This window comes from Pseudophryne corroboree, chromosome 11, assembly GCF_028390025.1.
Source record: "Pseudophryne corroboree isolate aPseCor3 chromosome 11, aPseCor3.hap2, whole genome shotgun sequence".
NCBI lineage: Eukaryota > Metazoa > Chordata > Amphibia > Anura > Myobatrachidae > Pseudophryne > Pseudophryne corroboree.
The window spans coordinates 353,099,945-353,115,702 of NC_086454.1; the positions used below are offsets into that span (position 1 = coordinate 353,099,945).

Here is a 15,758-nt window from a genome sequence, read left to right on the forward strand (position 1 = left end):
ACATATTCTACATCCCAATAGAACGCATCTCACACTTGCAGGGAACATATTCTACATCCCAATAGAACGCATCTCACACTTGCAGGGAACATATTCTACATCCCAATAGAACGCATCTCACACTTGCAGGGAACATATTCTACATCCCAATAGAACGCATCTCACACTTGCAGGGAACATATTCTACATCCCAATAGAACGCATCTCACACTTGCAGGGAACATATTCTACATCCCAATAGAACGCATCTCACACTTGCAGGGAACATATTCTACATCCCAATAGAACGCATCTCACACTTGCAGGGAACATATTCTACATCCCAATAGAACGCATCTCACACTTGCAGGGAACATATTCTACATCCCAATAGAACGCATCTCACACTTGCAGGGAACATATTCTACATCCCAATAGAACGCATCTCACACTTGCAGGGAACATATTCTACATCCCAATAGAACGCATCTCACACTTGCAGGGAACATATTCTACATCCCAATAGAACGCATCTCACACTTGCAGGGAACATATTCTACATCCCAATAGAACGCATCTCACACTTGCAGGGAACATATTCTACATCCCAATAGAACGCATCTCACACTTGCAGGGAACATATTCTACATCCCAATAGAACGCATCTCACACTTGCAGGGAACATATTCTACATCCCAATAGAACGCATCTCACACTTGCAGGGAACATATTCTACATCCCAATAGAACGCATCTCACACTTGCAGGGAACATATTCTACATCCCAATAGAACGCATCTCACACTTGCAGGGAACATATTCTACATCCCAATAGAACGCATCTCACACTTGCAGGGAACATATTCTGCATCCCAATAGAACGCATCTCACACTTGCAGGGAACATATTCTGCATCCCAATAGAACGCATCTCACACTTGCAGGGAACATATTCTGCATCCCAATAGAACGCATCTCACACTTGCAGGGAACATATTCTGCATCCCAATAGAACGCATCTCACACTTGCAGGGAACATATTCTGCATCCCAATAGAACGCATCTCACACTTGCAGGGAACATATTCTGCATCCCAATAGAACGCATCTCACACTTGCAGGGAACATATTCTACATCCCAATAGAACGCATCTCACACTTGCAGGGAACATATTCTACATCCCAATAGAACGCATCTCACACTTGCAGGGAACATATTCTACATCCCAATAGAACGCATCTCACACTTGCAGGGAACATATTCTACATCCCAATAGAACGCATCTCACACTTGCAGGGAACATATTCTACATCCCAATAGAACGCATCTCACACTTGCAGGGAACATATTCTACATCCCAATAGAACGCATCTCACACTTGCAGGGAACATATTCTACATCCCAATAGAACGCATCTCACACTTGCAGGGAACATATTCTACATCCCAATAGAACGCATCTCACACTTGCAGGGAACATATTCTACATCCCAATAGAACGCATCTCACACTTGCAGGGAACATATTCTACATCCCAATAGAACGCATCTCACACTTGCAGGGAACATATTCTGCATCCCAATAGAACGCATCTCACACTTGCAGGGAACATATTCTGCATCCCAATAGAACGCATCTCACACTTGCAGGGAACATATTCTGCATCCCAATAGAACGCATCTCACACTTGCAGGGAACATATTCTGCATCCCAATAGAACGCATCTCACACTTGCAGGGAACATATTCTACATCCCAATAGAACGCATCTCACACTTGCAGGGAACATATTCTACATCCCAATAGAACGCATCTCACACTTGCAGGGAACATATTCTACATCCCAATAGAACGCATCTCACACTTGCAGGGAACATATTCTGCATCCCAATAGAACGCATCTCACACTTGCAGGGAACATATTCTGCATCCCAATAGAACGCATCTCACACTTGCAGGGAACATATTCTGCATCCCAATAGAACGCATCTCACACTTGCAGGGAACATATTCTGCATCCCAATAGAACGCATCTCACACTTGCAGGGAACATATTCTACATCCCAATAGAACGCATCTCACACTTGCAGGGAACATATTCTACATCCCAATAGAACGCATCTCACACTTGCAGGGAACATATTCTACATCCCAATAGAACGCATCTCACACTTGCAGGGAACATATTCTACATCCCAATAGAACGCATCTCACACTTGCAGGGAACATATTCTACATCCCAATAGAACGCATCTCACACTTGCAGGGAACATATTCTACATCCCAATAGAACGCATCTCACACTTGCAGGGAACATATTCTACATCCCAATAGAACGCATCTCACACTTGCAGGGAACATATTCTACATCCCAATAGAACGCATCTCACACTTGCAGGGAACATATTCTTCATCCCAATAGAACGCATCTCACACTTGCAGGGAACATATTCTTCATCCCAATAGAACGCATCTCACACTTGCAGGGAACATATTCTTCATCCCAATAGAACGCATCTCACACTTACAGGGAACATATTCTACATCCCAATAGAACGCATCTCACACTTGCAGGGAACATATTCTACATCCCAATAGAACGCATCTCACACTTGCAGGGAACATATTCTACATCCCAATAGAACGCATCTCACACTTGCAGGGAACATATTCTACATCCCAATAGAACGCATCTCACACTTGCAGGGAACATATTCTACATCCCAATAGAACGCATCTCACACTTGCAGGGAACATATTCTACATCCCAATAGAACGCATCTCACACTTGCAGGGAACATATTCTACATCCCAATAGAACGCATCTCACACTTGCAGGGAACATATTCTACATCCCAATAGAACGCATCTCACACTTGCAGGGAACATATTCTACATCCCAATAGAACGCATCTCACACTTGCAGGGAACATATTCTACATCCCAATAGAACGCATCTCACACTTGCAGGGAACATATTCTACATCCCAATAGAACGCATCTCACACTTGCAGGGAACATATTCTACATCCCAATAGAACGCATCTCACACTTGCAGGGAACATATTCTACATCCCAATAGAACGCATCTCACACTTGCAGGGAACATATTCTACATCCCAATAGAACGCATCTCACACTTGCAGGGAACATATTCTTCATCCCAATAGAACGCATCTCACACTTGCAGGGAACATATTCTACATCCCAATAGAACGCATCTCACACTTGCAGGGAACATATTCTACATCCCAATAGAACGCATCTCACACTTGCAGGGAACATATTCTACATCCCAATAGAACGCATCTCACACTTGCAGGGAACATATTCTACATCCCAATAGAACGCATCTCACACTTGCAGGGAACATATTCTACATCCCAATAGAACGCATCTCACACTTGCAGGGAACATATTCTACATCCCAATAGAACGCATCTCACACTTGCAGGGAACATATTCTACATCCCAATAGAACGCATCTCACACTTGCAGGGAACATATTCTACATCCCAATAGAACGCATCTCACACTTGCAGGGAACATATTCTACATCCCAATAGAACGCATCTCACACTTGCAGGGAACATATTCTGCATCCCAATAGAACGCATCTCACACTTGCAGGGAACATATTCTGCATCCCAATAGAACGCATCTCACACTTGCAGGGAACATATTCTGCATCCCAATAGAACGCATCTCACACTTGCAGGGAACATATTCTGCATCCCAATAGAACGCATCTCACACTTGCAGGGAACATATTCTGCATCCCAATAGAACGCATCTCACACTTGCAGGGAACATATTCTGCATCCCAATAGAACGCATCTCACACTTGCAGGGAACATATTCTACATCCCAATAGAACGCATCTCACACTTGCAGGGAACATATTCTACATCCCAATAGAACGCATCTCACACTTGCAGGGAACATATTCTACATCCCAATAGAACGCATCTCACACTTGCAGGGAACATATTCTACATCCCAATAGAACGCATCTCACACTTGCAGGGAACATATTCTACATCCCAATAGAACGCATCTCACACTTGCAGGGAACATATTCTACATCCCAATAGAACGCATCTCACACTTGCAGGGAACATATTCTACATCCCAATAGAACGCATCTCACACTTGCAGGGAACATATTCTACATCCCAATAGAACGCATCTCACACTTGCAGGGAACATATTCTACATCCCAATAGAACGCATCTCACACTTGCAGGGAACATATTCTACATCCCAATAGAACGCATCTCACACTTGCAGGGAACATATTCTACATCCCAATAGAACGCATCTCACACTTGCAGGGAACATATTCTACATCCCAATAGAACGCATCTCACACTTGCAGGGAACATATTCTACATCCCAATAGAACGCATCTCACACTTGCAGGGAACATATTCTACATCCCAATAGAACGCATCTCACACTTGCAGGGAACATATTCTTCATCCCAATAGAACGCATCTCACACTTGCAGGGAACATATTCTACATCCCAATAGAACGCATCTCACACTTGCAGGGAACATATTCTACATCCCAATAGAACGCATCTCACACTTGCAGGGAACATATTCTACATCCCAATAGAACGCATCTCACACTTACAGGGAACATATTCACACTCCTGTTTCCCATAATATAACTAGACATATGGGGGGGTAATTCAGACCCGATCGCTAGACTGATTTTTCGCACAGGCCTGAACTGCACATGTACCGCAATACGCAGGCGCGACGGACCGCAGAAACGGGGATCGCTGTTCAGGGTTTGTGCGAAGAATCCGATCGCATGGGTGTTCGCAAGGAGAGTGACAGGAAGAAGGCGTTTGTGGGTGGCAACTGACCGTTTTCAGGGAGTGTCTGAAAAAACGCAGGCGTGTCCAGGCGTTTGCAGGGCGTGCGTCTGACGTCAATTCCGGCCCCGGGCAGGCTGATGTGATCGCAGCGGCTGAGTAAGTCCTGGGCTGCGCAGAGACTGAACAAGATCAGTTTGTACAGCTCTGCTACACATGCGATCGCACACTTGCACAGCTAAAATACACTCCCCTGTAGGTGGCGACTATCTGATCGCACGGCTGCAAAAATCGCCTGCTAGCGATCAGATCTGAATTACCCCCATGGTTACATAACTTTGTAGTATGAACAGTTCGTGTTCTGGCAGGAGCATGCTCAGTGAGTGGCTGGGAAACGTCATGTGACATCATTAAGCCGAGTGATCACATGGTCACAGGAACGCCACCCCTGACACATGTACATAGGATATACATATGATATACAGGCATGCCATTTACTGCCTCTATACTGCAACAAGATCCCGGTAGCCCCAGAATACTGTATGATACCAGAATACAGGAAGCGTCTTTCACATGGGAGGGGCACTGACCAGACTACTAAATGTGTAATATAGCAAAGTGTCAGCGAGATCACAGAAAGGACGGTTTAACCGATACAGGTAATGGCGAAGCCGACCGATCGGGTGCAATGCCAGACAGCAGGTAAGTAGCATTCTGTATGATAGCATAGACCATTAAACGCCGCTAAACACTGATTTTTTTGTTTAGTTAGTGTTATAATATAAGACACAGAGCCCAATTGGTCAGTGCCTCTTGTGAACGTAAACGGAAGAATGAGATTTGGCTTTACAAGCAGCTGCGAGATCCGTCACACGTAGTGGTACAATGGGTTTCACTATGCACAAAGGAGCTTCTACAGTATTTCCCGACACCCTGCTATGTCTCCACGTATTTACCAGACGCTCCCCTTATATTAATAATCGGCTGTCAAGTACCCTCCTTAAAGTCTACAATCTACATGCTGTACATGTTTACAAATTAACCCCTTCATCTACAGACATTTATCAAGTACTATCTTACTTTTACTAGCACTGATTACTGTAACTGGGAGTAACATTATACAGGCTGATGTACGTCTCTGTCTGGGTGATAAGGGATAATGGGATCACATCTACCAACCACTGTTATAACACCGGTATTGCATGCAAAGTCCCTGTGAGTTCTCTAAGTGAACATGGTCAGCAGGAAGGATTCCGTTTCAGTGATATAAAAGGAATGGCCCATCCTCACATACGCAAAGTGGAACGCAGAGACGACATTCGTCAGGAACTGCTGCCTAGTCCTGAGCTCCGCTCTGTCCTCATAAAAGACCAAGTAAGGGCTTTTACACGATAAGGCCCCTCCAATTCTGAGACACGTCTAGCAGAAGCCAGGGCCAAGAATACCACCGTCTTCCACGGATGTACTGGTCTTCTACCGTCATCAGAGGTTCAAACCAGGAGGACTGTAGAAAGTCCAACACTACATTCAAATCCCAGGGTGACGTGGGCGGCACAAAAGGAGGTTGAATGTGACGCACCCCTTGCAAGAAGGTCTGAACTTCTAGCAATACTACCAATTTCTTCTGGAAGAAAATTGAGAGAGCTGAAATCTGGACCTTAATGGAACCCAGACGTAAGCCCTTATCCACACCAGGCTACAGGAAACGGAGGAAACGTCCCAAGTGGAACTCCGCAGGCGGACACGTGCGTTCCTCGCACCAAGAGACATAGCTTCACCAGATATGATGATAGTGTTTTGACGTCACAGGTTTCCTGGCGTGAACCATGGTAGCAATGATCTTTTTGGAAAGGCCCTTGTGAGCTAGGATGTTCCACTCAACCTCCATCCTGTCAAATGAAGTCGCCGTAAGTCCGGGTAGACGAACGGACCTTGTTGAAGAAGATCTCTTCTCAGTGGCAGAGGCCAAGGGTCTCCGACGGACATGTCTCAGAAGATCCGCGTACCATTTCCTCCGAGGCCAATCTGGGCAATCAGAATTGCCTGGACTCCTTGATTCCTGATTCGCTTGAGCACCCCTTGGGAGCAATGGAATCGGAGGAAACAGGTAGTGCATTCACTGCCCTCCCCTCATGGTCCCTGGTTCGTGAGCAATACCAAGGAAGCTTCTTGTTGAGTCGAGAAGCCATCATGTCTATTTGTGGGCAGCCCCACCGGTCGATGATCTGCTGAAACCCCTGATGGTGAAGCTCCCACTCTCCCGGGTGGAGATTGTGACAACTCAGGAAGTCCGCTTCCCAGTATGAAGATACTCCCGGAATGAAGATTGCGGACAGTGCTCTTGCATTTCTTTCTTCCCAGAGGAGTATCTTTGACACCTCTTGCATGTAGGCCCTGTTTTTGTTCCTCCTGGTCGATTTATGTAAGCTACTGCCGTGGCGTTGTCCGACTGTACTTCGATAGCGTGATCCATGAGCAGAGGAGAGGCCTGAATCAGAGCATTGTAGATCACCCGAAGTTCCAGAATGTTGATCGGAAGGAGGGCTTCGTGGGCTGACCACCTGCCCTGGAACTGAGCCACCTGGGTGACAGCTCCCCATCCTCTCAAACTCGCATCAGTCATGAGGAGGATCCAATCCTGAATCCCGAAACTTCAGCCTTCCAGTAGGTTGGAGGACTGCAGCCACCACAGGAAGGAAATCCTGGCCTGAGGTGACAGCCGTATTATCCGGTGCATCTGAAAATGTGATCTGGACCACTTGCTCAGGAGATCCAATCAAAATGTTCTGGAATGGAACCTTCCATACTGGATCGCCTCGTACGAGGCAACCTTCTTCCCCAACAATCTTATGCAAAGATGGATGGACACTCGAGCAGGTCGGAGCACCATGCGGACCATCTCCTGAAGTGTTCTCGCTCTGTCTTCTGGGAGGAACACTTTCTGGGCCACAGTATCCAGCAACATTCCCAGGAACAGAAGCCGCTGAGTTGGCTCCAGATGGGACTTCTGTAAATTGAGGATCTACCCATGGTGTGACAGAAGTTGGATAGTGCGGTCTATATGCAGCAATAAAAGCTCCCTGGATCTTACTTTTATCAGCAGATCGTCCAGGTAAGGGACAATATTGACCCCCTGGACCCACATTTGGAACATCATCTCCCGCATCACCTTCGTGAAAACACCCTCTGAGCTGTGGACAGGCTGAAGAGTAGCGCATGGAACTGGTAGTGATCGTTCAGCAGGGCAAACCTCAGGTAAGCCTGATGAGGAGGCCAAGTCAGGCTTTGGAGATAGGCGTCCCTGATACCCATGGAGACCATGAACTCCTGTTATTCCAGAACCGCAATCACTGCTCGCAAGGATTCCATCTTGAACCCGAAAACCTTTAGTAAGGGTTCAAGGATTCCAGATTCAAAATGGGTCTTACCGAACAACCCGGTTTCGGTACCACTAACAGGTTGGAGTAATAACCCTTTCCCTGTTGTTGCAGTGGCACTGGAACACTGAATTGGAACTGGACCAATCTTAGGATGGCCTGTTGCAGCATAACACGCGTATCCTCCAAAGCTGTTAAACTTGATTTGAAAAATCGGTGGGAAGGAGCATCGTCAAACTCCAGATTGTAGCCCTGAGAAATGAGGACCTGTACCCAGGTATCCTGGCAGGAACTTTCCCAGATGTGGCTGAAGTGACGCAGCCGAGCTCCCACCACAACATCCCCTCGGGGTGGACGGGCACAGTCATGCTGAGGCCTTAGTGGAAGCTGAACTGGTGCTGAGTTCCTGGGAACCTGCAGCTGCTGGCTTTTTTGCCTTACCTCTGGTGCCTCGTGCAGCGTTTGAGGTGCCTCTGGTTCAAGATCGAAACACAGCGGTCCGAGTAGGAGCGCCTAGCCGGTGGGGCCCCAGAGGGGAGGAACGTAGAATTCCACGTAGTAGCTTTGGAAATCCATGAAACCAACTCAACCCCGAACAACCACTCCCCTGACAAAGGGAGAAACCCCACACTACGCTTGGAATCTGCGTCCGCTATCCTCTGGCGCAGCCATACCCGACACTGCCATGGCAGTAGTACTCACATTAATAGCGCCCATCTCTTTAATAGAGTCACACGCAGGACGAGTGCAGTATCCTGAATGTGTGTGATCAGAGTGACCATACTCATCAGAGACATATCCCACGCGAGGCACTCTTGAAATGGCCCGCCCAAGTGTGAATGACACGTGTCAACCAGCAACCCGCTGTCACAAGTCTTTGTGATATACCAGCTGCTGTGGAATAGACTTCAGTGTAGTCTTCTAGCTTTCTATGCCCAGGGGAGCCAGGGACCGGTAACACCACCTCTTTAGACAGGCGTGAGCCAGAGACGTCAACAGCCGGGGGATCTTCCCAGTTTTTCATGCCTTCAGGAGAAATTGGGAAAGTGTTAAGTAGCATCTGGCCACCTGGAATTTTTTATCAGGATTTTTCCAGGTCAACTTTAAACATATCGTCTAATTCCTTAGAATTAGGGAAAGTGACGCTAACCTTTTTTCTGTGAGGAGAAAGATGACTGCTTTACTGCATCGTCTTCTACTGGGAGTTTTATCACATCCCTGATAGTAATAATGAGGGGCTCAAGTCCTTGTGCAGGAGATGAATCCTCAATAATAGGGTCCAGCTCCCCCCCCCTTCTGTCCCTCTTCATCTGTTACTGAGAGTAAGCAGGCAGCCCACGTGTATGTGGACCAGAGCTAGGGAGAAGGCTCTGCCCTCTGCCTCTTGCAGCCAGGTCCGCTACAGCCTGCTGCAGTCGCTGTGTCTTATGACTATTTGCAGAGGGCTGAGAGAACATGTCCACCATCCAGGGGGTTTAACCAGGATGGCTGCTGCACCTCCTCCCCCCCGCCTCCTCACAAGCCTGTGAGGACTTGTAACATTGTTCATGAGAAGGGGGGAGAATCTGCATGTGCATAAATGGTGTTTACCATATTCACAGGAGACAAGCTCTCACACAGACACTGTACAAGCAAGCCTGCCCTTGGTATGCGAGTAGGAGACCCAGAGAAATGAGCAGCACACCAAGCCTAGCAGACTCAGGGAGACTGCAGGCTGTAACTTTATACTGTGACTCAGTGGAACACCGGTGTTTTGTCCTTATCAGGACTCTATTTACCAGTATAATAGCTGCTCTACCCCTTTCTAACACCCATAAATGTACCTGGAGTGTTGGAGGAGCTGTGTGCCTGCTGCTACTGGAAGCAGAGTAAGGCGCCAAGAAGCCGCTGGTCCCGCTCTGAGGCAGCTCCGCCCCCTGCAATGGCGCCGGAGCTATACACTTATTTATACTGGCAAATGTCTCCTTTTGGTGTAAAACATAAAATAAATACCTGTTTTCACAACCGCTTGCCAGTGTACACAGGGGGGTTATAGCAGGTCCCCTCCAGGAGGGCCCCGTACGCCGCCCCTGCGTTTTTGCCGCACCAATAACCGGGGGACCCCCCTAGCGGGGCCCCCGGTTTGTACTCACAACTGTCGTCACCTTCAGACAATGTTAGGGGTGTGCGGCGTGCAGCGATTGTGACCGCTAAGGCGCAGTGTCCCGCTGTACAACAACCTCTCAGGACGGTGGTCCTGCAGCGGGGAAGCGGCTCCGACACCTCGCAAGGTCGGTGACTGCCCCCTCCCTACCAACTCCCACGGTGCAGGTATACTGTTGCCCAAACAGCGTACTGAAAATAAAAATTTAAAAGAAACTGAAGAAAAGTCTCTGGAGCTGCAGAGTGTGCATCCTCTCCTGAGGGCACGGTTTTCTAAACTGGCTGTGGGAGGGGCATAGAGGGGAGGAGCCAGCACACCCAGTGAAGAAATTTAAAGTGAACCGGCTCCTTTGGACCCCGTCTATACCCCATCGTACTAGATTCCCCCAATATCCCTTATGGATGCTAGAGAAACCTGCATCACTGTGGTTGTTAGTGTTGTGTTGGACCAGCTGAACAAACCCAATCTGAAAACAAATCATCATTTTACCTGGTTTTCCATCAATCCCGGTCCAACGTTATTCAGTTGTATGAGATTTGGATGATATATGATAAGTGCTGGAACTGAATACAACTATACCGCACAGGGGAATCTTCAGTTTCTACCTCACCTCCTTAAATAATCCGTCACACCCCCTACAGTCTCCCGTCACACCCCCTACAGTCACAACCCCTAGAGTCTCCCGTCACACCCCATACAGTCTCCCGTCACACCCCCTACGGTCACAACGCCTAGAGTCTCCCGGCACACCCGCTACAGTCTCCCGGCACACCCGCTACAGTCTCCCGGCACACCCGCTACAGTCTCCCGGCACACCCGCTACAGTCATCACTCCTTTTAATTTCAGGCTTATTGTACAACACATTTCCACCTACCAGACTTCTGTTTCCGCGCAGCCCTCTTTGTCCTAGGACCCACTCCTTGCCCCTCCTTCCAGCCCATCTGCCGCAATAACTGCACCCCGATGGTGATCCTGTGGAAAATTAGAGGAAAACAGTTTATTAAAAATAAGATTTTAAACCTACCGGTAAATCTTTTTCTCCTAGTCCATAAAGGATGCTAGGGACTCCGTAAGGACCATGGGGTATAGACGGGCTCCGCAGGAGACATGGGCACTCCAAAGACTTTAGATGGGTGTGCACTGGCTCCTCCCTCTATGCCCCTCCTCCAGACCTCAGTTAGAGAAACTATGCCCAGAGGAGACAGACAGTACGAGGAAAGGATTTTTGTAATCTAAGGGCAAGATACATACCAGCCCACACCATCCACAACGTACAACTTGGAAGATACGAACCAGTCAACAGTATGAACAAAACAGCATCAGTCAGAGACTGATCAAAACTGTAACATAACCCTTATGTAAGCAATAACTATATACAAGCCTTGCAGAATTTAGTCCGCACTGGGAAGGGCGCCCAGCATCCTCTACGGACTAGGAAAAAAAGATTTACCGGTAGGTTTAAAATCTTATTTTCTCCTACGTCCTAGAGGATGCTGGGGACTCCGTAAGGACCATGGGGATTATACCAAAGCTCCAGACCGGGCGGGAGAGTGCGGATGACTCTGCAGCACCGATTGAGCAAACACGAGGTCCTCCTCAGCCAAGGCATCAAACTTGTAGAATTTAGCAAAAGTGTTTGAACCCGACCAAGTAGCTGCTCGGCAAAGTAGTAAGCAGCCGCCCAAGAAGAGCCCACCTTCCTAGTGGAATGGGCCTTTACCGAATTTGATACCAGCAATCCAGCCGTAGAATGAGCCTGCTGAATCGTGTTACAGATCCAGCAGGCAATAGTCTGCTTAGAAGCAGGGGCGCCAACCTTGTTGGCTGCATACAGGACAAACAGTGCCTCTGTTTTCCTAACCCGAGCCGTCCTGATTACATAAATTTTTAAGGCCCTGACTACATCCAGAGACTTGGAATCCTCCAAGTCCCCTGTAGCCACAGGCACCACAAAAGGTTGGTTCATATGAAACGATGAAACTACCTTAGGCAGAAATTGAGGACGAGTCCTCAATTCTGCTCTATCCACATGGAAAATCAGATAGGGGCTTTTGTGAGACAAAGCCGCCAAATTCGGACACCCGCCTTGCAGATGCCAAGGCCAACAACATGACCACCTTCCAAGTGAGAAATTTTAATTCAACTGTTTGAAGAGGTTCAAACCAGTGAGATTTTAGGAACTGTAACAACACGTTAAGGTCCCATGGTGCCACTGGGGGCACAAAAGGAGGCTGGATATGCAGCACTCCCTTTACAAAAGTCTTGACTTCTGGGAGAGAAGCCAATTCCTTCTGAAAGAAGATTGATAGGGCCGAAATCTGTACCTTAATGGAGCCTAACTTTAGGCCCATATCCAATCCTGTCTGTAGAAAGTGGAGAAAACGGCCCAGATGGAAATCTTCCGTAGGAGCATTCTTGGCTTAACACCAAGATACATACTTCCTCCAGATACGAAGATAATGTTTCGCCGTCACCTCCTTCCTAGCCTTTATCAGAGTAGGGATGACTTCCTCCGGAATACCTTTCCCAGCTAGGATTTGGTGTTTAACCTCCATGCCGTCAAACGTAACCGCGGTAAGTCTTGGAACACGCAGGGCCCCTGCTGGAACATGTCTTCCCTGAGAGGAAGAGGCCACGGATCTTCTGTGAGCATTTCCTGAAGATCTGAATACCAGGCCCTTCGAGGCCAATCTGGAACAATGAGTATTGTCTGCACTCTTTTTCGTCTTATGATTCTCAATATTTTTGAGATGAGCAGAAGAGGAGGGAACACATAGACCGACTGAAACACCCATGGTGTCAGCAGGGCGTCCACCGCTACTGCCTGAGGGTCCCTTGACCTGGCACAATACCTCCAAAGCTTTTTGTTGAGGCGTGACGCCATCATGTCTATTTGAGGATGTCCCCAATGACTTGTTATCTCTGTAAAAACTTCTTGATGAAGTCCCCACTCTCCTGGATGGAGATCGTGTCTGCTGAGGAAGTCTGCTTCCCAGTTGTCCACTCCCGGAATGAAGACTGCTGACAGAGCGCTTACGTGATTTTCCGCCCAGCGAAGAATCCTGGAGGCTTCCGCCATTGCTACTCTGCTCCTTGTCCCGCCTTGGCGGTTTACATGAGCCACAGCTGTGACGTTGTCTGATTGAATCAGAACCGGTAGGTCGCGAAGAAGATTCTCCGCCTGTCATAGGCCGTTGTATATGGCCCTCAATTCCAGCACATTGATGTGTAGACAAGCCTCTTGGCTTGACCACAGTCCCTGAAAATTTCTTCCTTGTGTGACTGCTCCCCATCCTCGGAGGCTCGCGTCCGTGGTCACCAGAACCCAGTCTTGAATGCCGAACCTGCGACCCTCGAGAAGGTGAGCACTCTGCAGCCACCACAGGAGAGACACCCTGGCCCTGGGGGACAGGCTTATTTTCCGATGTATTTGTAGATGGGACCCCGACCACTTGTCCAGAAGGTCACACTGAAACATCCTCGTATGGCACCTGCCGAAGGGGATGGCCTCGTAGGTCGCCACCATTTTTCCCAGTACTCGAGTGCATTGATGGACTGACACTCTTTTTGGTTTTAGCAGGTCTCTGACCATGTTCTGGAGTTCCTGGGCTTTTTCCATCGGGAGTAAAATCCTCTTCTGTTCCGTGTCCAGAATCATGCCTAAGAAAGATAGCCGAGTCGTCGGAACCAACTGTGACTTTGGTAGATTAGAATCTAGCCATGCTGCTGCAGCACTCTCAGGGAGAGCGACACGCTTTTCAGCAATTGATCTCTCGATCTCGCTTTTATCAGGAGATCGTCCAAGTACGGGATAATTGTGACTCCCTGCATGCGCAGGAGCACCATCATTTCCGCAATTACCTTGGTGAAAATCCTCGGTGCTGTGGAAAGCCCAAACGGCAACGTCTGAAACTGTAAATGACAGTCCTGTACAGCGAATCTCAGGTACGCCTGATGAGCGGGATATATGGGGACATGAAGGTATGCATCCTTTATGTCTAGTGACACCATAAAATCCCCCCCTTCCAGGCTGGAGATAACTGCCCGGAGCGATTCCATCTTGAATTTGAACTTTTTCAAGTACAGGTTTAGGGATTTTAGATTCAGAATTGGTCTGACCGAACCATCCGGTATCGGGACCACAAACAGGGTTGAATAGTACCCCTTCCCCTGTTGGACTAGGGGAACCTTGATAATCACTTGCTGTTGACACAGCTTTTGAATTGCAGCTAAAACTATTTCCCTCTCTGGTGGAGAAGCTGGTAAAGCCGATTTGAAAAATCGGCGAGGAGGCACCTCTTCGAATTCCAGTTTGTAGCCTTGGGATACAATTTCCATCGCCCAAGGATCCACGTCTGACTGAACCCAGACCTGGCTGAAGAGTCGAAGACGTGCCCCCACCGGCGCGGACTCCCTCAGTGGAGCCTTAGCGTCATGCGGTGGATTTAGAAGAAGCCGGGGAGGACTTCTGCTCCTGGGAACTAGCCGTAGCAGGCATTCTTTCCCTCTACCTTTACCTCTGGCGAGGAAGGAAGAGCCCCGACCTCTTCTGGACTTATGCGACCGAAAGGACTGCATCTGATATTGAGGCGTTTTCTTTTGCTGTGGGGGAACATAAGGTAAAAAAATAAGAAATTTACTCACCGGTAATTCTATTTCTCGTAGTCCGTAGTGGATGCTGGGAACTCCGTAAGGACCATGGGGAATAGCGGCTCCGCAGGAGTCTGGGCACAACTAAAAGAAAGCTTTTAGACTACCTGGTGTGCACTGGCTCCTCCCACTAAGACCCTCCTCCAAGCCTCAGTTAGGATACTGTGCCCGGAAGAGCTGACACAATAAGGAAGGATTTTGAATCCCGGGTAAGACTCATACCAGCCACACCAATCACACCGTATAACTCGTGATACCATATCCAGTTAACAGTATGAAATTTAACTGAGCCTCTCAACAGATGGCTCATAACAATAACCCTTTTGTGAACAACAACTATGTACAAGTATTGCAGACAATCCGCACTTGGGATGGGCGCCCAGCATCCACTACGGACTACGAGAAATAGAATTACCGGTGAGTAAATTCTTATTTTCTCTGACGTCCTAGTGGATGCTGGGAACTCCGTAAGGACCATGGGGATTATACCAAAGCTCCCAAACGGGCGGGAGAGTGCGGATGACTCTGCAGCACCGAATGAGAGAACTCAAGGTCCTCCTCAGCCAAGGTATCAAATTTGTAGAATTTTGCAAACGTGTTTGCCCCTGACCAAGTAGCAGCTCGGCAAAGTTGTAAAGCCGAGACCCCTCGGGCAGCCGCCCAAGATGAGCCCACCTTACTTGTAGAATGGGCTTTTACTGATTTAGGATGCGGCAGTCCAGCCGCAGAATGCGCCAGCTGAATTGTGCTACAAATCCAGCGAGCAATAGTCTGCTTAGAAGCAG

At 48.1% G+C, this 15,758-nt stretch overlaps 1 protein-coding gene across 3 annotated transcripts in view; it reads right to left on the reverse strand.

Moving 5' to 3' along the window:
- Positions 1 to 15,758, reverse strand: part of GPATCH1 (G-patch domain containing 1) — an 87,319-nt gene that overhangs the window by 45,323 nt on the left and 26,238 nt on the right. For all 3 annotated transcript variants that reach the window (XM_063945993.1, XM_063945992.1, XM_063945994.1), the window contains one exon: positions 11,198 to 11,295. In XM_063945993.1, the coding sequence (XP_063802063.1) occupies positions 11,198 to 11,295 (98 nt within the window). The remainder of the gene's footprint in view (positions 1 to 11,197; positions 11,296 to 15,758) is intronic.